Source organism: Phyllostomus discolor, chromosome 6, assembly GCF_004126475.2.
Source record: "Phyllostomus discolor isolate MPI-MPIP mPhyDis1 chromosome 6, mPhyDis1.pri.v3, whole genome shotgun sequence".
NCBI lineage: Eukaryota > Metazoa > Chordata > Mammalia > Chiroptera > Phyllostomidae > Phyllostomus > Phyllostomus discolor.
The window spans coordinates 123,272,048-123,296,734 of record NC_040908.2 but is presented as its reverse complement, the minus strand read 5'-3'; the positions used below and the strand labels follow the sequence as shown (position 1 = coordinate 123,296,734).

Genomic DNA, 24,687 nt, shown 5'->3' with positions numbered 1-24,687 from the left:
CTTTATCTGCCCTTCCATTCTAAATGAAAGCTTTGCTGGATAGAGCAATCTTGGATATAGGTCCTTGCTCTTCATGACTTGGAATACTTCTTTCCAGCCCCTTCTTGCCTATAAGATTTCTTTTGAGAAATCAACTGACAGTTTTATGGGAACCCCTTTGTAGGTTACTGTCCCCTTATCTCTTGCTGCTTCTAGAATTCTCTCCTTCATTCTTACCTTGGATAATGTAATTATGATGTGCCTTGGTGTGTTCCTCCTTGGGTCCAACTTCTTTGGGACGCTGAGCTTCCTGGACTTCCTGGAAGTCTATTTCCTTTGCCAAATTGAGGGTGTTCTCCTTCATTAATTGTTCAAATAAGTTTTCCACTTCTTGCTCTTCCTCTTCTCCCTCTGGTACCCCTATGGTTCTGATGTTGGAATGTGTAAAGATGTTCTGGAGGTTCCTAAGCCTCTCCTCATTTTTTTGAATTCTTATTTCTTCATTATTTTCTGGTTGGATGTTTCTTTCTTCCTTCTGGTCCACTCCATTGATCTGAGTTCCAGTTTCCTTTCCATCACTGTTGGGTCCCTATGTATTTTCCTTCATTTCATTTAGTGTTGCCTTCATTTTTTCATCTAATTTGTGACCAAATTCATCCAATTCCGTGAGCGTCCTGATCATCAGTGCTTTGAACTCTGCATCTGATAGGTTGGCTATCTCTTCTTTGCTTAGATGTATTTGTTCTGGAGCTTTGATCTGTTCTTCCATTTGGGCCATTTTTTTTTTGTCTTGGCACACCTGAGCCATGAAAGGTTAAGTGCCTAAGGCAGGTTCTGCTGAAAGGACTGATGTGCCCACTGACTCGGAATGTGCAGGTAAAAATGCTGGAGTAACTCATCCCAGTGTAAAGTCTACCCACATTCACACAACTGTGGTTTCCTTAGAAGAAAGCATGTTCTCAGTGGAAGGGATCACAGCTCTTTTCTTTCCAAGTTTTATTGGGATTGGAAGAATTAATATTATTAAAATATCCATTATACCCAAAGCAATCTTTATTAAAATACCAATGACATATTTCAGAGATATAGAACAAATATTTCAAAAATTTGTATGGAACCATAGACAACCTCAAATAGCCTCAACAATTTTAAGAAAGAAAAACAAAGTAGAAGGGATCACTATACTTGATATCAAACTATATTACAAGGCCACTATAGTCAAAACAGTCTGGTACTGGCATAAGAACAGACATATAGGTCAATGGAACAGAATAGAGAGCCCAGAAATAAACCCATGTCTCTATGGTCAATTAGTAATTGACCACAGGGGCAGGGGCATAAAATGGAGTAAAAATAGCCTCACCAATAAATGGTGTTGGGAGAGCTGAACAGCTACTACATGCAATAAAATGAAACTTGATCACCAGTTGACACCATACACAAAAACAAACTGAAGATGGATAAAAGACAAATATAAGTCATGACACCATAAAAGTCCTAGAGGGAAACATAGGCAGAAAAATTCCAGATATCTCATGCAACAATATATCTCCTAGGGCAAGGGATATAAAGGAAAGAATAAACAAGTGGGACTACATCAAAATAAAAAGCTTGTGCACAGCTAAAGAAAACATCAGCAAAATGAAAAGAGATCCAACAGTATGAGAAAACATATTTACCAATGCTACCTGAGCCAATGGTTTGATGTCCAAAATATATAAAAGACTCATACAACACCAGCAAGACAAACAACTCAATTAAAAATGGGCAAAAGACCTGAACAGATATTTACCCAGAGAGGACATACAGAAGGTCCATAGATATATGAAAGAATGCTCAGCATCACTAGCCATCAGAGAGATGCAAATTAAAACCATAATGAGATACCACTTCACACAGGCCACAATGGCCATCATAAATAAATCAACAAACAACCAATGCTGGTGAGGTGGTGGAGAAAAGGGAACCCTAGCACACTCTTGGTGGGAATGTAGACTGTTGCAGCCACTGTGGAAAACAGTATGGAATTTTCTCAGAAAACTAAAAATGGAACTGCCTTTGACACAGCAATTCCACCACTGGGACTGTACCCTAAGAATCCCAAAACACTAATTCTAAAGAACCTGCACACCTCAATGTTCATAGCAGCACAATTTACAATAGCCAAGTACTGGAAGAAACCTAAGTGCCCATCAGTAAAACTGAATGGATCAAAAAACTGTGGTACATTTACACAATGAAATACTACACAGGGGAAAGAAAGAAGGAGCTCCTACCCTCATGACAGCATGGATGGAACTGGAGAGTATTATGCTAAGTGAAATAAGACAGGCAGCAAAAAACAAATACCATATGATCTCACCTAATGAGTAGAACCTAATGAACAAAACAAACAAATGAGCAAAAGAGAACCAGAGACATGGAAATAAGGAACAAACTGACAGTGACCAGAAGGAGGGGGTCAAGCAATAATGAAGGAAAGAAGGGGAAGGGTCTAGTCAAGGAACATGTATAAAGGACCCATGGACATAGACAACAAAGTGGGGATTAACAGTGGGGGCAGGATGTAGGTGAAGCAGGGGAGAGAAATTGGAGAAAAATTGGGACAACTGTAATTGAACAACAATTTAAAAAAATAAAATAATACAAAGAAAATTTTAAAAAGGAAATTTCTGAAAAAGTAAATGAATCCACTTATAAGACATGAAAAACACTTTTGTATTACAAGTGGAGAACATCAAAGACATGCGTGAGTGGATACAAACCTTACCAGGAGACAACAGTGGAAAGATTTCTTTTTTAACTATATTTTGTTTTTGTTGTTATTGTTTATTTTGTTTGGTTCTTCGATCAGACATTGGACTTTTGTGGGAGGTTTACAGAAAAACATTGCAAGAGGTGGTACACTATATAAAATTGAAGGGGCCAAAAGGGCCTAGATATAGATGTGTTACAATTAGGCAGAGATAATATGCCCTTGTGATATTCGGGATATATGAGCACATTAGTATAATTTTCAAAATAGATCACCTATTTATCTATTTGCCTGTATAACCTAAATATCTTAGTTTTACTAGGGATCTTTCTTCAGTATGGTTTCCAGAAAGATGACCTCATAAACATAAGACCTCAGGTAAGTTGGAAGCCTGCTAATTTCTAGACTTCCATCCAGTTCCAACATGGAGACACAAGTCCATGTTGCATCAAATCAAAGATACCATAGTTTGTAATATGAATTTGAATTTCAAAGATGTTAAAACATAAAGAATGTACATACTAAAATACAGTATTACTTATATAGAGATGTTGAGATGCTAAAAAAGTGAAGAATGTACATGTTGGAATATATAAAATACAGTATTTTTTATATAAAGCAGGTGCTCCTGGCCATTTTGTCTAAGGACATTTTCAGAAATACAGGTGTGCTATAAATCTTAAGGTCATCTATGGCAAGAAACTCAGAGGTAAATGCCTTCATTTTTTGCACACATTTAGAAAATAGTTTCTTTGCCCTTTTCTATCAATTTCTCTTCCTCCCTTTTCTATCAGTTTCCTCCTCTCACACAAACTCTGTTTTTATTTCTGCATGACCATTTCTTAATCAGATTTATTTCCTGAGATCCTCAGTTTTTAGTTAGAGATGATTTCCTATGATTTCCTTTTTGTCTTTTCATGATGCTTGATAAATTGTTGATGCCTGAAATTGCAGAAATTCTTATTATAAGTGTCTATTAAAGTGTTCATAAAATGCATGTGTATTTAATTGTGACATGAGCTTATTCAAAAGCCAATTGTTAAATATCTTTCTTATAATCATGTTACTACATGTTTATAAAAAAGTAATACAATGAGAAAAATACTTTTTAATACATTTCAGTTAACTGAATATAACTAACCTAGTGAATTAATTTTAATGAATTACTATTTCTCTGTAATTTGAAGTTTCATGCATACCACATATTAAACATGTCTAACATATTTGAGCATGTGTGTGCCCATGTATGTGTTTGTTCATGAGTTTTCTCAGTTTGTAAGTGTTTCTGAAGTATATAGGCCTGAAAGGCTTCTCCTTTTGTTGTTTAAGACCATTGCCATTCTTAAAATACATCAGAATTTTTTAAAATACACATTTAAATATTTACAAGAATCAACTAAAAATATATGATTGCAACAAAAATTAAAAATAGTTCAATACAGTATAATAGTTATCCATGATTTCAAACAATTCTTATAAACCAAGGAGCAGAAGATAATCCCTTTAATATTAGAAAGTGAACGTTAAAGCACTCCCAAGTTAAGCCACAAACAGTAAACTTAAAAGTCCTTGAAAAAATTTTAAAACATCTCCAGAAAATTTAAAAAAGACCAAGATAATCCTATATTGTCACATTTTTTTTTCCTTAGAGAGAGGAGAAGGTAGGAAGGGAGAAAAATATCAATGTGAGAGGGAAACATCAATTGGTTTCTTTTCACATGGCTGAACCTACAACAAAGGCACACGCCATGACTGGAACCAAATGAGAGACCTTTCAGTTTTCAGGACAGAGCCCATCCAACTTAGGCATCACTTCTATTTTGATTCATGCCTCAGTCAGTACACTAAGATGAAAAAGCAAATGATAACTTGGGAGGTAGAGCAAACATACAAGAATACCTGAAGAGAATGCAGGATAAATAAGTATAAACAAATAAGAGAAGAAATAAATGTGGCATAATTGAAAAAATAGTAATAAATTTTAAAGTATAAGAAGTGCATAGACACTTTAACACAGAGAAATGCTCTTTAGTCAACATAATTGAAGATAGATAATTTATATAAGTAATTTTTCTCTTCTTGGCAGCAAACTAACAAATGGGTTATACTTTTAAGTTTAAAGGAAGACTTGATAATTATCTTCATGTTTTCCTTTTTTCTAGACAAAACTAAGTCACCCTTAAGCAAATCCAACATGACTGACATATTTTCTTTCATCTACCAAAACCATGTAGTAGAAGATTGATAACTAAATTGATTGGCATATCTCCTTGGACCACCAACATAGTCATCACCCAGAAACTTGATAAACAATATAGTAATTAGTGATCCTTTCAACATATATTGAATCATATTTACTTTAACAAAATATTAAGATGATTTTTATTACATTAAAAAACATTTCACTGAAGCACTTTATTATTACCAAATGTATGGAAACTTATGCATGATTGTGTATTAATGGCGGTTAGAAGGCTTACAAAAATTATAGACAAAAAGTGAGAATCCATAGTGAATTTGTCTCTTTCTAACTAGATTATGAGGATATTATACTAAATAAATTAGATGTGATATATTATAAAGACAGGCTGGCTACATGTGGTTGCTGGCCTATGGTTTGCTCTTATTTGTTCCACAGAGAATCTCCTGCCTTCAAAGTAAATATAGTATAAATCTACATAACCTAATATGGCTGACTTCATTGATTGAATAAACAGAATTAAAAGACTAAAAAAATAAGCATAAGGTAGGAGAACATATATGCTATATGTAACTAACAAATGGCTTAGCTTGTATTTATAAAAACAAAACTTTTGCAAATGAATTTGGGAAAGACAGATAAGTCAATAGAAAATCAACAAGACTTAAACAGAGGCTTCCAAAAAAAGGAACATACATGGCTGTTATAAACATATAAATAGAGGTATGTAATTTCAAGTTAGAAGAAAATTAATACACAATATTGATGGCTTGTTCTCTTTCCAAACTTGGGATTCTAAAATGCCTAGCAAACCTGTCCCAGGATATGCTGGGAAATGATCCAAGAGCAAAAATTAATGAAGAGCTATTAAATTTGAAGATTGCCTCTAAGATCTTATCAAACTCAATTTCTTCAGTCTGAGAATGCATTATGAGCTCAGTGCTAGATCAATTTCCCTTGAGTCAACACCATGGAAGATTTTCCAAAAGTGTGGTGTTATTGTCCAAATAGCTCTTGCTTGTCATCCCAAAGGGCTCTCTGGGCTTTATAAAACAGTGCTTACAAAGCAGAAATGGGGAGTCTAAGGGATTCTTCCCTGCTTCTAATATTTATTTCTCTTCATGTTTTTTTCTCATCATTCAGAGCAATAGTTCCTTTATCTTTAAAATTGAAATTGGAATCTCTATCTTTTTTTACCTTAAATTGTATTAAGATAATTAAAGATTAAAATGGATTTGGCAGTGTTTTTTAACAATCAAACTTTATACTCATGTAAGGCCATGATTGTACTTGGGAGTAATTTTGCAAACTGTCCTCAACACAGATGCTGACAACCTTAAATAGCTTTGTTTGCAATTATGTTAAGAGTCAGAAAGAGAGAGTGTTATCAAAATCACTGCTCAGCCTAGCGCTCCTCTGTTTCTGCCATACACCCTAGGTTGACATCCCTTTACCTCAATAAATTGGAGCTGCTGGGAGAATCAAGGGTGCTTGATATCATCTAGTGGTGAAGTCAGCTGACACTTTTTCCAATCTGGAAAAATCTGGAGGTGAGTGCCTTAGAGAAGAAAATGTAGAGCCACTGCACTAAAAGTTGTTCTGTTTAATCCTTAACTGCATCTCATCCCTTTTTTTATCCATTCATTCATGCATTTATTCAGTAAACTATATTAGATTCCAAATCTGTGTGGACATTTCAAGACTTCAGTAAGACAGTAATTCCATCTTCTAGTGCTAGTTGACTTCCTTTGATCTTTTTCTTCAACCTCCTACCTGGCATATTTGCCTCTTACTCAGACCCTAAATATAATATGCAAGGAATGTATTTGGAAGAAAGACAATAACAGAGATAGGATACTATGGATGCAGGTCCTCACTAAACAGGCATAATGACCCTTTCCTGTCTGAATGAAATAAATGACTGCTACATGTTTCCTCTATTTCACAAACTCTCTGAAATAGCTCAATGTGTGATGTGTGGAAACCAGCTTCACTGTAAGCCTGATGGCTGAAAAGCCACATATGTATTGAAATTCTTACTTGTATCTCCCTTTAATTGATGGAAAAATTTTCCTTTTTTGTTATCGCTCTTTTCAAAAAGTTTTTTGCCATTTTTTTCTCTCAATATTGGAGCAAGATTGTATTGTTGCCTATGCCACTGTAAGCATGCTTTCCAAATCTTTAAATATTTCCTTTTCCTCCACAGCCTATATTCTTTCCAAGTCTCCACTTCTCTCCATTTTTTCTCTTTCCTAGATGCCTCTCTTTGTATTTGTTTCCTGTTTCTCCTTTGGAATCATACAACAGGAGGTGTTTTATTACTATATTAATTATTATGTTATTACTATTTGTTTTGATTTGAAGTGTGAATGGTAAAAGCTGGTATGGACTTTTCTTCCTTTTTTATCCTCAGCCCTTCAATGCCCCTCCATCTTAACGAGAAAAAAAGGAAGCTTTCCGAAGGAGTACGCTCAACTTCCTATCTCTTTTCCTTAAAATATCCTGACATCTTCACCCATCCTATAGGTTTTCTCTTAGAGGAAAATTACAAGTAATATACACTTTTTACTTATTCCTCCCTACCCACTGATAATTTAAGCCTTTAGAGTCTCCCTGCAATCTATTAAAATATCCTCTGAAAAATCAACAATAACCTCACCATCATTTAAGTAGAATACCTTTTTAAAAACCTCCATCCTCTGTCATCTCTTTTTTGTAATCAACAATGGTGACTTGCCTTTAGAGATACTATAGACTACTATTCTCATCCTGTTTCTCTGATTCTACATTTTTTGTCTCTTTTCTAGTTCAAGTTTTATGTCCTACCCTCATTTAAAATAGCTTCTGGTGTTATGAACCGAGCTCTTGTCTTTTCTTTCCACACCACATCCAGTAGCAATTGTCTACATATTCATGGGAGATGCCCTGTATCTAAACCCTCACTTAAACCCAAGATCACTACATATAACATGCTCTAGATACTCTCTCTAAGAATTCTTTTTTAAGCTTACATTCAGAATGTTCCAAACTAAACTCAGTCTCCAAAATATTTTTCCTCTCTATTGTTACCTATTTTGGTCTACCTAATGTTATGCATATAATGGAGATGCCTATCCAGATGTGTCAAGGTACAAAAATTACAGTTTGGCTTTGTAAAAATTAATTTCTTAATTCTGTGACTTTTAGTAAGAGAAGTAAATGTGATATAGGACAATAATACAAACTCAGCAGTATATAGGGTTGAATTTCATCCTCCACACTTACTTGCTCTATAACCACACCCAGATCACTTCACATTTTTTGTGACACCATTGTCTTGCCTGCAATATGCTCCTTAGACAAGAATTCATCCCAGAGTGTTGTATGAGTAGAAAAGCATAATATGCATTAGGCACTTAAAGAGTCAGAAACATAGTAAATAAGTATTAACTATTTTAAGTTCTTTATGCATGTGATAAAAATATACTTGCCACACCATATTAACATATATAGACTCATTTTATTGTGGTTTGCAAGAAATGTGGTTGAATAAAATTTCCAAGGGTGGAAGTAAAGGAGATTGCAGGTCAGTTATAACAGAGACAGACCAATTCTTGCATGTCATGTTGATCCAAGCCCCAGAGGCATAGCTCACTCTGAAACCCTGAAGATTTCATTTCCTCATTATAAGCTAAAGATCAGAGGCTTTCCCTGCCCATTTCAGGTTTCTCTTTATTATTTGTGTTTCAGATCTGATACATACCATCCCCATGTCTACATCTAGCCCAGTCAAACCACTCTCATATTGGAAACACATATGTCTCCAGATACCTATCAAAACTAAACCTCAAAGCACCCTTTCCCAGAATTATTTGTTTTCCAGAGACCCTGCTTCTTCTCAGGCATTTCTCAGTTCCGGACTTTAGATTTGCACACCACCATTTGCCTCTGGAGTCCCTAAAGGATTTTATGTAGATTCAGGAAAGGCATCACTGGTAAAAAGTTACAAGTTCAAGGAGCTCAACATTTACTCAGTGCTTCCAATGAACTCCCTTGCAGGCTAGGCATTGTGGAATGAAATACCATCCCCAGCTAAATTATAAATACATCTGAAGGTACATGATATGCACCTGATACTAGTAGAAAATTATGAAAAATAATGTGTAGTATCAACTCCCCATTTGTATGATGTAGATTCTGAATGCTTTACTGATTGAACTGGAGATTTTTTTTTTCAGGGAGAAACACAAGAAAAAGGTTCCATCTGAGATGACCTCATTGAACCACTGAGTCCAACACTGGAGGGCATAGTACCATAAAGGTAAATCACATGTTATCCATTAGCTAAAGAAACTCCCTCTAAAAGTCTGAATAAAATAGGGACTTCAGTTAATAACAATATTGGTTCAATGATTATAACAAATATACAGTACAAATGTAGATATCAATAATTAAAGAGACTGGGTTCAGGGAACTCTCTATATTATTTCTCAATGCTTTTGTGAGCCTAATACTGTTCTAAAAACTATGTATTTTAAAATAAATAAATAAATACCTTCTAAAGTCCCCTTCCTATATATTATTAGCATTTTCTAAAGCCCTTCAGAAAAAGCTAATATATCAGGTCACCCAACTGTTTCCCATTTAATTTGCAGACCCATTCTGACTCTCTGGAACCAGGATGCTTAGGTGAGTGATCTGTCACTCTTCAGGAATCTTATTCTATATTGAAGGTTGATGAAGTCCAAGATTGTAAAGCCATGACAATTCTTTATAATAGCAGCCTCCAAAAGGCCACTTTCTTCCTGACGGGCTTCCAAGGCCTTGAAGATCTCCATGGCTGGATCTCTATTCCCTTCTGCTCCATCTATTTGACAGTTATTGTAGGAAACCTCACCATTCTCCATGTCATCCGTACTGATGCCACCCTCCATGAACCCATGTACTATTTCTTGGCCATGCTGGCCCTCACAGACTTGGGGCTTTGCTTTTCTACACTACCCACTGTGCTGGGCATCTTCTGGTTTGATGCCAGAGAGATTGGTATTCCTGCCTGCTTCACTCAGCTCTTCTTCATCCATACCTTGTCTCTAGTGGAGTCTTCGATCTTGTTGTCCATGTCCATTGATCGCTACATAGCCATCTGCAACCCCTTGCGTTACTCCACAGTCTTGACACCCGCACGTATTGTCAAGATGGGGCTGAGCTCGGTGCTTAGAAGTGCCCTGCTCATCCTCCCCCTGCCATTCCTCCTGAAGCGCTTCCAGTACTGCCGCTCCCATGTGCTGGCCCATGCCTATTGTCTGCACCTGGAGATCATGAAGCTGGCCTGTTCTAGCATCATTGTCAATCACATTTACGGGCTCTTTGTTGTAGCCTGCACCGTAGGTGTGGACTCACTGCTTATCTTCCTCTCCTATGCCCTTATCCTCCGTACAGTACTAAGCATTGCCTCCCGCCAGGAGCGACTTCGGGCCCTCAACACCTGCGTCTCCCATATGTGTGCGGTTCTACTCTTCTACATCCCCATGATTGGCTTGTCTCTTGTGCATCGCTTTGGTGAACATCTGCCCCACATTGTTCACCTCTTCATGTCTTATGTGTATCTGCTGGTACCGCCTCTCATGAACCCCATTGTCTACAGCATCAAGACCAAGCAAATCCGCCAACGCATTGCTAAGAAGTTTGAATTTTTTAAACACTGAGGTGTTTTCAAAAGGGTTAAGTTAGGATAAAGGGAGGAAGTTTGTGGAATAAGTCTCATAGATAATTTTTGTTTCAGCAATGCTGTGGCAAAATGACAAACTCCAGTCATAAAAAAGAAAATTATCTACCTCTCTGTTCTTTGGTTTCCTCAAATGAAGAATGAGTATGTAAATAATTACAATACCTTTCATGCAGGGGTGTTGTGAAGGTTAAATGAAATAATTCATGCAAATCTTTAACAGTGCCTAACATATATCAATTCTCAACAAATATTTAGACTTTCTGCTGTTTAGTGTTTCTGAACTCTGGTTTACCACATATACTAACATTTGGGATTACTGATGCATCTTTATTGTAGTAATAGAAATAAAGAAACAAATAGATGTGAAAATAACATGAATGTTTGTAAGAACTAGACACTGCAGGTACCAGGTAAATATAGATGTGAACAACTTTACTCACACTACAAGTAGGATATATGAGGGGAATGTTAACTATTTTCTTTCCACGTCATCTGTCTCCTTCATAATCTTCTACCAATTAATGATCATGAAAAAAATGCAATAACAAAAAAACTGAATTTTTTTAATTGCTCATTTTAGCTTCAGTTCTCTCAGTCCTATCCAATAATATTCCCTATAGATCAATGTTATTCTCCTTAGTGCTGTGTCTCCTCAAGGAACCATCTTTGTATACAAGATATTCCCTTATACCTTCTCTCTCTGCCTTTTCTCTCTCAAGCTTGCTTCTTTTCTCCACTTTTTTCTTGGCTAGAAGACATGGGCTTTTGTTTTATCTCTCCACACATCATATACCATTTTTCCCTTAAGAAGCTTCATAGGTAAATTTAAAGCAGATGGGATTGTCTTCCCTGTAAAAGGATCAAACTTTATGGCCCTTATAATCAAAGCTGTTGAAATATTAATCCAGTCTCTCTGTTTTTTTAAGTATGTGTTATTGATTATGCTATTACAGCTGCCCCATTTCTTTCTCCCCTTTATTTTTATCCCCATCTGTCCTGCACACACCCTCCCATCAGCATTCTCCCCCTTAGTTCATGTCCATGAGTCTTAGATATAAGTTCTTTGGCTTCTCCATTTCCTATACTATTCTTAATCTCTCCGTGTCTATCTTGTGCCTACTAATTATGCTTCTTATTCCCTGTACCTTTTCTTCCATTTTACTCCCCCCTGCACTGCTGATAACCCTCCATGTGATCTCTATTTCTATGAACCTGTTTCTGTTCTAGTTGTTTGCTTAGTTTGTTTTTTGTGTTTTTTGTTTACATTCAGTTGTTGATAGTTGCAAGTTCATTGTCATTTTACTGTTTATAATTTTGATCTTATTTTTCTTAGATAATTCACTTTAACATTTTATATAATAAGGGCTTGGTGATGATAAACTCCTTTAATTTGACCTTATCTGGGAAGCACTTTATCTGCCCTTCCATTCTAAATCATAGTTTTGCTGGATAATCTTGGAGAGGACTATGAGCCTCTGGGACAACATTAAACATTCCAACATCCAAATCATAAGGGTTCCAGAAGAAGAAAAGGAAGACCAAGAAATTGAAAACTTATTTGAACAAATAATGAAGGAAAACTTCCCCTGATGTGGACACCGGCCCGCAGTGTCTGGGGCGTTACGGATGAGATATGAGACAGATTCACAGGGACTATTGAGTCTTGTAGAGGAAAGGGAAGGTGTGGCTTCTCTCTCAAAGGGAGAGCAAGCCTCAAAGCACCTTAGCCATTCTCTCAAGACAAGAGTGCCCCAGACCCTTGCCTTGAGAGGCTTTTATTGTCTTCAATCTGCATAGGAATACAGTGTGTTCTGTAAAGCTCATTAATCTTTATCAGACAGTAAGGATCAAACAATAGATAACACACAAAGAATTCTGGAGGCCTATTTTGAGTCAGGGTCAGATAGCTAAATAGCCATAAAACTTTAGGGAACAAACTCACTTCCTGCTTGGACCCTTATCATTTAACTGAGAGCATTCTAAACAAAGAAGGTTTCACAGGATTTTACATATTCTTTCTTAGGCTTGATCACCCTAAGGAACCTGATCTTTCCAACACAAGGCAGCACCCACCACTGGCATTGTTTCAGGCTTAAGTCATTGTTTCAGGCTTAAGTCAGGTAGGGGAAGTGAGGCATCCAAGAGATTAGGAGACTTCTTGCAGAGAGAATGAGGACTCAGGCTATGTCAAAGCCAAGGGGCAAGAGTCCATCACCCCTTTTCTGTAGCTCCCAAGTCCTTCCCTGGGGGCCCCCATGATCATGCCTGTCTTAGCTCGTGCCTCCCTTGAGGAATCTTACCTGTCATTGGCTAACCAATCAAGCACTGGGAGCCAGGCAGGGTGAATTAACAGGAGCAGAGGCAGCATCCCCACCAGGGAGATAAGTCTTGTCTCCTTAGTGGCTTATGGTCTGAAGGTCACTCACTCAGCCTTAGCCATGGGGGTGGGGGGTTACAACTCCTGAAATCAGGCAAGGCAGTTCCGAACATCCCCAGTCTGCTGAAGCAAATAGACTTCTAGGAAGTCCAGGAAGCTCAGAGTCCCAAAGATATTCAACCCAAGAAGGAACACATGAAGACACATCATAATTAAATTACCCAAGATTAAAGATAAGAAGAGAATCTTAAAAGCAACAAGAGAAAAGGAGAGGGTTATCTACAAAGGAGTTCCCATAAGACTATGAACTGACTTCTCAAAAGAAACCTTGCAGGCAAGAAGGGGCTAGAAAGAAGTATTCAAAGTCATGGAAAGCAAGGACCTACATTCCATTTCATTTAGAATGGAAGGGCAGTCTCTCTTTTTTTTTTATCTCTATATATCTTTGTCTGTCTTTCTTTTCCTCCATAACATCTGAGATTTGAACCAATTTTCTACCAAAACACATCTAATACTACCTGTTTCTTTTCAGTGCTTGGACTCAGAGATTGTAAAGAGATATTACTTGTGAATAGAAGGAGTATTATTTATATCATAAAATATTTGTTAAATAGATGAAAAAATGATAGAAAGTATAAATAAACAAATGTTATGAACTAAATAATGGCTCTCCCAAAAGGGTTGAAGTTACAACCCTCAGCAATTCAAAATGTGTTTGGAGGTAAGGTCTTTAAAAATATGATTAAGTTAAAATGAAGGTGATTAAGTTAGAATGAAGCTGTTAGGGTGGGCCCAAATCCAATACAGCTAGTGTCCTTGTACAAAGAAAAGATACCAATGATACTGATACCTAGAGGAAAGACCATATAAGGACCCAGTGACAGGGTGGCCACCTGCAAGCAAAGGATAAAGGCCTAAGATTGTTCTGCTGACGCCTTGACCTTGGACTTCCAGCTACAGAACTGTGAGAAAATACATTTCTGTTGTTAAAGCCACTCTGTGGTGGTTTTGTTGCTGCTGTCCTAGAAATCTGATACAAGAGATTTTATATTTTGGAATAAATTTCAGGCTAAAAGTGGAGATGCCTTTTTAATTATAGAGAAAATAGAAAATTCTGAAATTAGAATTGAAAATAAATCATAAAAAAGGGGTATATGAAAATTCCTAAACCTTTGTTGTTGTTAAAAATGCCAATTTTGGTTCTGTAAAGATGAGGCCCAAAGATCTGAATGTTAACAAACATCCCAGGTGATTCTGATCCTAATTATCTGGGAACTACGATTTGAAAAATACTGCTTCATAATACTCAAATAGGTACACATGCTCAACCAGAGATTAATAAAGTGTGACCACAAGAGGATGCCCACCACATTTCAAAGTTTCCAGTCAAGTCAGCAAATTGGAATAATCTCTTGTGATTGGATTGAGGATTCTAGGGCAGCAGTCCCCAACCTTTTTGGCACCAGGGACTGGCATCATGGAAGACAATTTTTCTACAGCCCAGGGTGGAGGGGATGGTTTCAGGATGTGTCAAGCACATTTTATTCAAACTTACCTCCTGGTTCCTAACAGGCCCTGATTGGTACTGGTTCATAGTCTGGAGGTTGAGGACCCCTATTCTAGGGCATTCCTTACTATTTATACCTTTATATTCCCAAAAGGAATCCAATAAGCTAGATACTAATTACCTGGGTAATGATAACACTGAAATGGTCCTTAATTCTTCTGTCTAAAACTTCTTCTCTATCAGGTTTCAGAGGCCAAAAATAGATGATTAACTCCTCATATCCCTGTATTAACATATAAAATTCCTTCTTGGATTTAACTACTCTTTGCAGGGGCTTATGTTGCCCACAAGTTATAAGAATAGGTTAGTTTCTCTAATTTTCATCTTGATGTCTAGAAACATAGGGTTAAGTTTTGAGTAGATCAGAGACAGGAAGAAGAGATGGAGTCTCTGAGTGTAGGCAGGGGTCAAGAGCACATAGGGTTGCACAGGATACCAAGAATAAACATCCATACAATCACAATATTCCAAGAACTTGGTCTGACTTCTTGCTTCCTCTTTGGTGATAAGAAGGGCATTAATCAAAAAAACTCTTTTAAATACTGTATATGGATATATATAGATATATATAGATATAGATATAGATATAGATATATCATGTACACTGTCACATACAATGTGCATAAATTATACAGTTATGATACATTACACATAAAGAACTATTAACATCACCCACTCTGCTTTTCTGAATTGGTGAAGGTTATTTAAAACCTTCTCCAGATCTTTCAGCTATAACTACACACATAATATCCTCTGGGCTCCTGTTCTAAACATTTCACAAGGTCATTCTCTTCTTCTCTCTTTTCCCTATTCCCAAGGTCTGAGATAATGAAGTTGAGGAAGACAGTCAGATTGGGGAATTGATTAAAGATCCTTAAAAGGTTCTCAATGGGAACTCCAGGCAGTTGCATAAAAATCAGGTAATTAAGCATTCACCCTCTGTTCTCTTTATAACCCCAGAGCCGGAGTCTCTAGCTTTAGCCATCCTTCTTCCCTATGTAAGGTCTGGAGCCTCTGGACCCAGCCTTGGTGTGTGAAGGGTCAATATAGTGGGCAGGTATTTGGTGCTGAGCGGTGGAACCAAGAAGTCCCAGAGGTCTCAGCGAGAGATTTGGAGACAGAGAAAAAAATAGAAAGAAGTTTGAGACACAAGAAAGCCTATAGAGGTTGCCTGCCCAAAATGGAGACTGCTATGGTCAGAGAGAACAGACTTCATGGGATTCCAGGTCTGGTTTTAGCACTGGCTAAGAAAGGAGACAACAGCCTTCTCACATCTGTTCACTGCTTAGCTTTGTTAACCTAAATGTTTCCAAAATTTCAGAATGTGCCTTTGAGTTCCAGCTCTGTCACTGATGGCTGCATGACATTAGGCACGCGATCAAATTTTCTAAGGTTGTCTCTCCTTGTTTACAAATTGAGGTAATAATATTAACTTCCAAGGCTTTTCTAAGGTCTCATGCTATTTCTTTTGCAATGTTCCCAGTATATTGTCTGATAAATAGTGAATGTTCATTAGATATTATAGTTTTTTCTCACCAACCTACTTTATTTTCAGGTGAAAATATTCTCCGCCTTAGTATTTATGAGTTATATTATTAACCACTGTGTATTTTGCCTGTCCCTACTAAGTCCTTGATTTGTAGGGCTGCTAGTAGACAGTGAATTGTCATCAGTGTGAGAAGAAAATGTAATCATTTTTTAGTGCCTGGAATCTGGAGAAAAATTAAATCTCAGTTCAAATCCCATTTTGGCCTGACTGTGATGTAAGAAACGTTAATTTTCTCTAAGCCTCTGTGTCCTCATCTAAAATATCATAGTATTAAGAGAACTTTATTCATAGAATTATTTGAAGTAGATAAAACATGGACCAAGTTAGCAACAGTTAGATAAACAAAACTTAACTCTTATTCATACATTTAAAAAAATTGCTCAGCACATACTGTATACCAGTGCACATTCTAAAACACTGTCTTTATAGAAATGAACAAAGCAAAGCCCCTGTGCACTTTGAGCTCATACTCTACTGGGAATATAAATTGTGAGTAAGATGATCACTGCTCTAGAAACCAGGAGACTCTAATAAGCATGTAGCCTCTGCCTTGTGACTGTCCCCTCCTGAGCATTTTTCTTCATCTGAAGAAGAATGAGCCCTACCAGCATCATTGCCTTTTGTTCTGTGGACTTCCATGGACTCTGCATTGATTGGCACTGTGCCCATTCTTAGTCTTTTCTCCCACACATTCACATCAGTTGATTCCTAGACTTCTAGGGAAAGCCAATTACTGACTGACATAAAAATCAGCGCTTTGATTTCTTACTCCAGCCATCAAGAATAACTTTATAGACAGCCATTCGCATATTCTCCAGTTTTCTTTGGAATTCTGTGAGCTGAGTAGCACTTATGCTCTATCTGAATTAAGCTAGACTTCAATAGCAGGAAGACCGGAAAAAAAGGTGTGTGAAGAATTTGTCAGTGTTTAAGATTAACAATTATATGTGGTTGAGAAAGAAAAAGAAAGAGAAAGAAAGAAAGAAAGAGAGAAAGAGAGGAAGGAAGGAAGGAAGGAAGGAAGGAAGGAAGGAAGGAAGGAAGGAAGGAAGGGGAATAGCAAAGGAAGTAAAGTGAAGAGAAAGGAAGAAAAGTTAAAAGAAAGTTTAAAATGTTAGTGAGAGCCCTGGCAGAAAAGATACATGTGAGGAGAAATTAGTTAAAGGTCTTCTCATAAGGGGTAGGCAAAGTTAAGTATCATCAACAGGAATAGTAAAGATGCTCAAAACTCTTAGTCTGAAGGAGCAAAAAGAAAAAATTTAAGGAAAGTAATTTTTTAAAAAATGATCAGAGGGTGCTAGGGTCCAAAAAAGAAATGACCTTTGGAGGAGCTGTACAGTTCTAATCATTTTTTAAAAACTTCCTTTCCAGGCACAATCACTAGCTTTTTCTCAATTCATTTCTTTCAGGAATTTGAAGGGAATTCAACACCCCCTTTCCTCCATACACAATGACATTGGGACCCCTGGAAAACAACAGTAGTATTGCTTCCTCCTTCCTGCTGAGTGGCATTCCCGGGCTGGAACACATGCACATCTGGATCTCCATCCCATTATGTCTCATATATCTGGTTTCCATCCTGGGCAACTGCACAATTGTTTTTATCATTAAAACGGAGCCTTCACTCCATGAACCAATGTACCTTTTCCTGTCCATGCTGGCTGTGACTGACCTAGGTCTGTCTCTTTGCACACTTCCTACAGTGCTGGGCATATTTTGGATTGGGGCACGAGATATTGGTCATGAGGCTTGTTTTGCCCAACTCTTTTTCATTCATTGTTTGTCTTTCCTGGAGTCCTCTGTGCTACTGTCCATGGCCTTTGACCGCTTCGTGGCCATCTGTCATCCCTTGCGCTATGCTTCCATTCTCACCAATACAGTCATTGGCAGAATTGGCCTAGCTTCCCTGGGCCGCAGTGTAGCACTCATTTTCCCATTGCCTTTTATGCTCAGAAGATTCCCTTACTGTGGCTCACTGGTCCTCTCACATTCCTATTGTCTCCATCAAGAGGTGATGAAATTGGCCTGTGCAGATATCAAAGCCAACAGCATCTATGGCATGTTTGTTATTGTTTCCACAGTGGGTGTAGACTCACTGCTCATTCTCTTTTCCTATGCCTTGATTCTGCGTACAGTGCTGTCCATTGCATCCAAGGTGGAGAGATTCAAAGCTCTTAACACCTGTGTTTCCCACATCTGTGCTGTGCTTCTCTTCTACTCTCCCATGATTGGCTTGTCCATCATCCATCGCTTTGGGAAGCAGGCACCTCATCTGGTCCAAGTTATCATGGGCTTTGTGTATCTTTTATTCCCTCCCCTAATGAACCCTATCATTTACAGTGTGAAGACAAAACAGATCCGAGATCGTGTGACCCATGTCTTTTGTTAGTAGCTGGATCTAGCCTTGGAGGCAATATTTCCTTAAATGTACCATTACTCCCCTATCCTTATAATATCAATTGTACATAAAATGAAGGAGGTTGCTACTTATGTACTCAACAAACATATACAGGAAATTGTATTATTCATAGTAAATAGAAGTTGATATAGGAACAAAAATACACTGTCCTGTAGCAGGGGGAAGAGAGTGTCAAGAAAGATTCTCTGAATTGACAGCCTTAAGGGGCATATAGGAGTTAGGAAATCAAAGTAAGAAATTACAGTCCAAAGCAACAGCATGTGCAAAGCTGAGGCAGAAGTGTGAGACAGGAAATACATTAAGAGAAATATCTGAAGTTATTTTTGTCATAATCATTGATCTCTTGCATATCAAGAAAGAGTAGAGAACATGGGTTGATGGTGGGGGACAAAGTGGAAATAGGTTGAGACACTACTTATATCAAAAAGGTCATGAGTCAATGAATCAAAAAGAGATAATTGCTTATACCCACTTTGTATTATAATTGTACCTCCACATTGCCTGAGATTAAAAAAAAAAGTATCTGTGAGGTAAGCAGACCTAGATAAGATGCTGTCAAGAAAAGCTTTAGGTCCTGGCTAAATAGCTTAGTTGAAGCATTTGCCCAATAGGCCAAGGTTGCAGATTCAATACTTGGTCAGGGAATACACAAAAATCAACCAATGAACATATAAGTGGAAAATGAATTGATCTCTCTCTCTCTCTCCTTCTCTCCCTCTTCCCCTTCTCTCTCTCTCTAAAAGTCAATGAATAAAATAAATAAACAAAATAAGAAAAACTTTGAAAAATCTAGAGGGAGGTATGATACTGTCATATTACTGCATAGTTTTAGTTCAGGATCAAGAAAGTGAGTTGCAGAGGGCCAAAGACAAAATCTTCCACTCTGAGGGTTATGCAGAGCCAGGCCTCACAAGAAATTGGTATCTTCCCAGGCTATCTAACACACTTGACATTTAACTCTTGGCAGATCATGTACCCACCCCGCCACTAGTGCTTCACTCTGTCTGTTTCTGCAATGATAGGTACATGTAACCCTTGGGTGTCATTGTGTGAAAGATCCTGTGTTACTTGTACAGAGAAAATAGAATAAAGTGAAAAACATATGTGAGTGTCATGGGTGATTTATATCTTATGTGTCTATACACACACAAAACTTCAGAAAAACCATAAAGCCACTGTATAGTTGTGCATAAAAATTTATAGCTGGAATCTATATCTAGACTGTGTACTTGCACTTTTTGTCCTCATGTGAAAGTCATGTTCTCATCTTATAATGAATTAAAGAGTTATTGTGATACACTAGAAAGTGTATCATACTTGCTGTTAGATTTAGAAAGTTCTACTTTCTAACTCTGTGGCTTAAGAAAAGTATTTTCCTTATATAAGCTCTATTTTCTTTTTTAAAAAACTTACCAATATCTATCCTACAATGCTATTTACAAAATTTAAATATATGATATATTGCCATAGCCAGGTGGCTCAGTTGGTTGGCACATCATCCCAAACACCAAAAGGTTGGAGATTTGACTTCTGGTCAGGTCACACATCTAGGTCGAGGGTTCAGTACCCCATTAGTGGTGCACATGGAAGGCAACCAATTGCTCAATGTTTCTCACAATCGATGTCTCTTTCTCTCTCCCTTCCTCTCTCTCTAATATCAATAAACATATTAAAATGAATAAATATATGATATATATAAAAGTTTCAAAGAAAAATCTTAGCATGTTTTTCATCTCACAATAAATGTACTTTCATTCCTAAAATAAAACGTAATTCCACAGAGTAAAACATGTCACTGAGAGTGTGTGATTAATAAAAGAGGAATCCCTGAAACAACCCCAAGTTTAAGAAGACCCGTGGATACTTTTCCAGACACCAACAGTAACCACATGCATTATTTCATTTATTTATTTCTTCTTATAGCATGTGCAGAATGGATACTTTCTGCTCCAGGTAATGTTCTATACAAGGAATAGGTCCTGTTCATTTTCTCCTATGTAAGTAGCATGGCTTTGCTCACAGGCACTTCCAGACAGAGAGAAAAACAAATTCAGAGACTCTCAAACAAAGTATTAGACCTTTCAACACAATAGAATTAAATCTGAATTATTGTGTTCTAACTCAAGTGCATGGCACTATTGTATATCTAGTTGTTGATCTCTGACTTTCTCCATTCTCTTCCATGTTCACCAAGCTCAATGCAATAGCTTTCTTCCTGTTTCTTTTAGTTATCTCTTATTCTTCCCACCTCATTATTAATAGTTTCTTTTTTTTTATTTGAGACATAGAGAAAGAGATTTGTTGCTCCACTTAGTTATGCATTTATTGGTTGATTCTTCTATGTGCCCTGAATGTGAATCAAACCCACAAACTTGGCATATCAGGACGACACTCTAACCAACTAAGCCACTCTGCCAGTGTTTCCCAATACATTAGAAAATGCAAATCTGCTTTGTCATTCTACTTATAACCTCAATCGCCTACTGTTGTTATTTTTAAAAGTTAAAGATGTTTTATAGAGCCCTATAGGTTTTGCCTTTCTCTTATTTACCAGATGCTCTTGCATCATTATATTTCCTTCCCTTTTTACTCCAAAGAAGAAATGGAAGAATGGATGGAATGAATAGAAGGGTAAAGAATTTACAAATTTATAGAATTGAGATAAACTTTAGATATAGTAGTGGAAAGAATAAAAAGTGTGACAGAAGATGAGACCATGAGTGAGGCAAAAAGCTAATAAGATGTATGAGCCACACTAAAGAAGAGAAACTAGACCTTCATGGTAATGGGAATCCAATGAAGTATTTAGGTAGGAAAGTAAAATAGTCACGTTTACATTTTAAGATATTCACTCTGTCTATAATATAGAGAATTAATTAGAGAAGAGATGAAAAGAATTAATAAGGGAGAGACAATAGGAAAATGTTATAGCCATCCAGGTAAGAAATCATATAACAAGTACCATGATAGAATAAGTGGGGAAAAGAGTGAATAGTATCAGTAGACATTTGGTTGAAACAGTTTTTTTCATGACTTACCTATTTATAGGATATACAGGCTGAATAAGAGGAAAGAATGAACAAAGATTACTCCCTGATTTCAGTTTTGAGGAATTAAGGGTATGAGAGTACTATTTAGTAGGTTAAAGAATACTTTATAAGGAACAGGCTTAAAGGAAGGAATTAATTGCATTTTGAAGATACTGAGAGGCAGACAGTTGTGTATCACGGAGAGCACAGAGTGTTTAGGAACTCAGGCTCTGCAATAGGATCAACTAACGTAGTCTCCCAGCATCCAGATCCCATCACTTACTACCTGTGTGTCCCAGGAAAGACTTTTTACCTCTGTGAACTTCTACTTCTTCATCTGTCAAATGGGTATAAGTAATAACACTTTCCTAATTTTAATATAGGAATAAATGTGATAATGCACCACATATTGTATAAAGCCTTTGGTGCAATATGTGGTACTTAATAAATGAACAATAATTATGAGATATGATTATTACTATTCTTACTAAAAAGTGGAGTCAATAAGGCATTGTATCTATGAACCTACAGCTTGCAAGAGAAGGCCAAGGTATAGGAATGAATTCATGACCTGTGATATTAAATTGAGAGTAAGGCAAGACCACTGAGACTTTCCCTCTCTCACAGAAAGCCTAAAACTAGAGTGACAAACCTGAATCCCTCACAGGCTGTGCAGTCAGGTAAATGAGTGAAGTCAAATGGTAGAAGACAAACAAGAGCTGGGCTGTGATCTGTGGCGAACTCTAACAAAAGGGACACAGCTACTCAGCTCTAGAATGTGAGATTGTTATTACTAAATGTACTGATGTTTTTCTTTTTTTTAATATTTTTCAAAGATTGAATTGAATCTTTATGAGTGCTTTGTTAGAATGCCTGCAATCTCAGAAGACAAGTTATATACCCTATAAAAACCATCTTAATGTCTCATCTGAAACCTACATTTTTATGAGAAGGGTAAATGAGGGGTTTGGGAAAAAAGGTTAATTGGATAATAGTTGTGGTCTGGCAGGTGATTTTCCTAGAATTTCTTTTATCTGTTGATCAACACTTCTTTTTTAATTACTTTATTGTTACTCAATTACAGTTGTCTGCATTTTCTCCCCACCATTTCCCCCCACTCCAGCCAAACCCACCTCCCTCCCCTGCTTCCACCCTCCCCCTTGGTTTTGTCCATGTATCCTTTATAGTAGTTCCTGAAAACCCTTCTCCCCATTGTCGTCTCCCCTCTCCCCTCTGGCCACTGTCAGATTGTTCCTAATTTCAATGTCTCTGGTCATATTTTGTTTTTTTTTCTTTTGTTGATTATGTTCCAGTTAAAGGTGAGATCATATGGTATTTGTCCCTCACCACCTGGCTTATTTCACTTAGCATAATACTCTCCAGTTCCACCCATGCTATCTCAAAGGATAGGAGCTTCTTCTTTCTCTCTGCTGTGGAGAATTCCATTGTGTAAATGTACCATAGTTTTTTGATCAACACTTCTTTATTTGCATCTCAGGAGTTCCCTCCCTAGAACACAATGGCTCAGATACCATCTCCACAGCTGAGGAATCCCTGGGGCACAAAGGTTGAATTGCTTGTCAACTTCCTGGAGTCACATGGTCATGAATTCCAGTTCCTGGAATAACACCTTTCCACATGCATTAATCACATAAGCCCATCAACTATGCCTATAGCTAAAATGTTTAACTCTTAAATTCCCCTGTCATTAAAACTAGTAGTCAGTCACTTAACACCAAGAATAGTTATTACAGTAGATGTGCTGGTTTTTAAAAATAAAATAAAATTTCAGATTCTTATGGGAAAAATAATTATTTAAACACTCCACTTGCTGCTATTTATTTGACACTCCAAGGGTCAAATAAATAGCAGCAAGCTTTGTCCTGTGGACCATTAGTTTGCACTCTAGCCTATCAGTATCACAAAAAGAACCTATTTCTACCATTGTTTTTTCCCCTTTATATCACAAAAGGCAATGTGGCATAAGACTTGAGAATAAAGGCTGTGGCCCCAAAAGGACCTGAGTCCAGCCTGGAGTCTGTAATTTTAACAATTGTTCAACTTTTCTGAGCTGTAAATTTTAGAAGAGTGTTATCTACTTCAGATCATTTTTGTAAGTATAAATGAGATACTATACATAGCATATTTGGTAAAGTATGGAACAAATAATACATTGATAATTAAGTATATGTGGTGAATCTGTGTCTCAGTTCCATGGTCTTTTCTTTCAAGAGCAGTAAGTTTATCAATCCAATATTTTACTTCCTCCTACCAGTCTTACCACAAAAAAATAAACCAGGGTGAAATCCCAACATCTCTCTTACCTCATTGTTCATGATTTCAGTTCTTCCAGTTACCAGACCTAGGACTAAACCTGCAGGCCCCTAACCTTGGGAAGTCCGAGAAATAAGGTGTATGTCTGACCAGAAAAAGTTCTCCTTTCATCCAATTTCTCCCTTTCTTTTATATATTGGATTTTTGTCTCAGACTTTATCAGGGCTTATAATAACTTCTCGAATAGATTGAGATTAAGAGTCAAATATATGAACATATGGAAAATTTCTGAGCTCCATTCTTTTTTTTTTCACTCTTAACCTCTCAGATTTATTCAGTTTTTCAAATTTTAGATTTTTAATCTATGAATTCTATGGCTCCTTCCTTCTTGTAAGAGTCTTTGTTCTCTGGCTATTGTCTGTTATAGCCTGAAGTTTTCCGATATCTACCTACAATGAAAGATGTCAAGGTGTTTTCAGACCATTGGCATGAAATAAGGCAGCAGTTGCCAGATCATGAGTATTTTGGTGGGGGGTTCCATGCATGGTCTTTGGTTTTTACCCCAATTGTAGTGAGAGAATGAGAGCATTTTAAGTGAGTAAATAATATAACCTGTGTTAGTTTTACTAAATATAACTGACTGCAAAGTGGAGAACAAATTGGAGGATGAGATTGATGCAAAGGGTCCAATTAGAAGGCAATAAAAAGTTCTTGCATGGGAGGATGATGATTGGAGATGAGGATTCTTGTAGATGGGATGAGAAGAACAGGGAAAATGAGAAATGGTTGAGAAAAACTTCTAGAGAAATTGTCTCAATTTGGATATGGAAA

General features: G+C 37.0%; 2 protein-coding genes across 2 annotated transcripts; both read left to right on the top strand.

Annotated features, from left to right (window-relative positions):
• Positions 1 to 6,370: 6,370 nt before the first annotated feature.
• Positions 6,371 to 10,727, top strand: LOC114500630 (olfactory receptor 51G1). The gene is made up of 3 exons (XM_028517354.2): positions 6,371 to 6,484; positions 9,152 to 9,234; positions 9,569 to 10,727. Exon 3 carries the CDS (start codon positions 9,674 to 9,676, stop codon positions 10,616 to 10,618), a length of 945 nt encoding a protein of 314 aa, XP_028373155.1. The 5' UTR covers positions 6,371 to 6,484; positions 9,152 to 9,234; positions 9,569 to 9,673; the 3' UTR covers positions 10,619 to 10,727.
• A 4,803-nt stretch (positions 10,728 to 15,530) lies between these two features.
• Positions 15,531 to 18,965, top strand: LOC114500081 (olfactory receptor 51G2). The gene is made up of 3 exons (XM_028516668.2): positions 15,531 to 15,811; positions 15,907 to 16,004; positions 17,544 to 18,965. Exon 3 carries the CDS (start codon positions 17,585 to 17,587, stop codon positions 18,521 to 18,523), a length of 939 nt encoding a protein of 312 aa, XP_028372469.1. The 5' UTR covers positions 15,531 to 15,811; positions 15,907 to 16,004; positions 17,544 to 17,584; the 3' UTR covers positions 18,524 to 18,965.
• Positions 18,966 to 24,687: the final 5,722 nt, after the last annotated feature.

Coding starts and splice junctions, on each gene's coding strand:
- LOC114500630 (XM_028517354.2), top strand. CDS start 9,674: ATGACAATTCTTTATAATAGCAGCCTCCAAAAGGCCACTTTCTTCCTG.
- LOC114500081 (XM_028516668.2), top strand. CDS start 17,585: ATGACATTGGGACCCCTGGAAAACAACAGTAGTATTGCTTCCTCCTTC.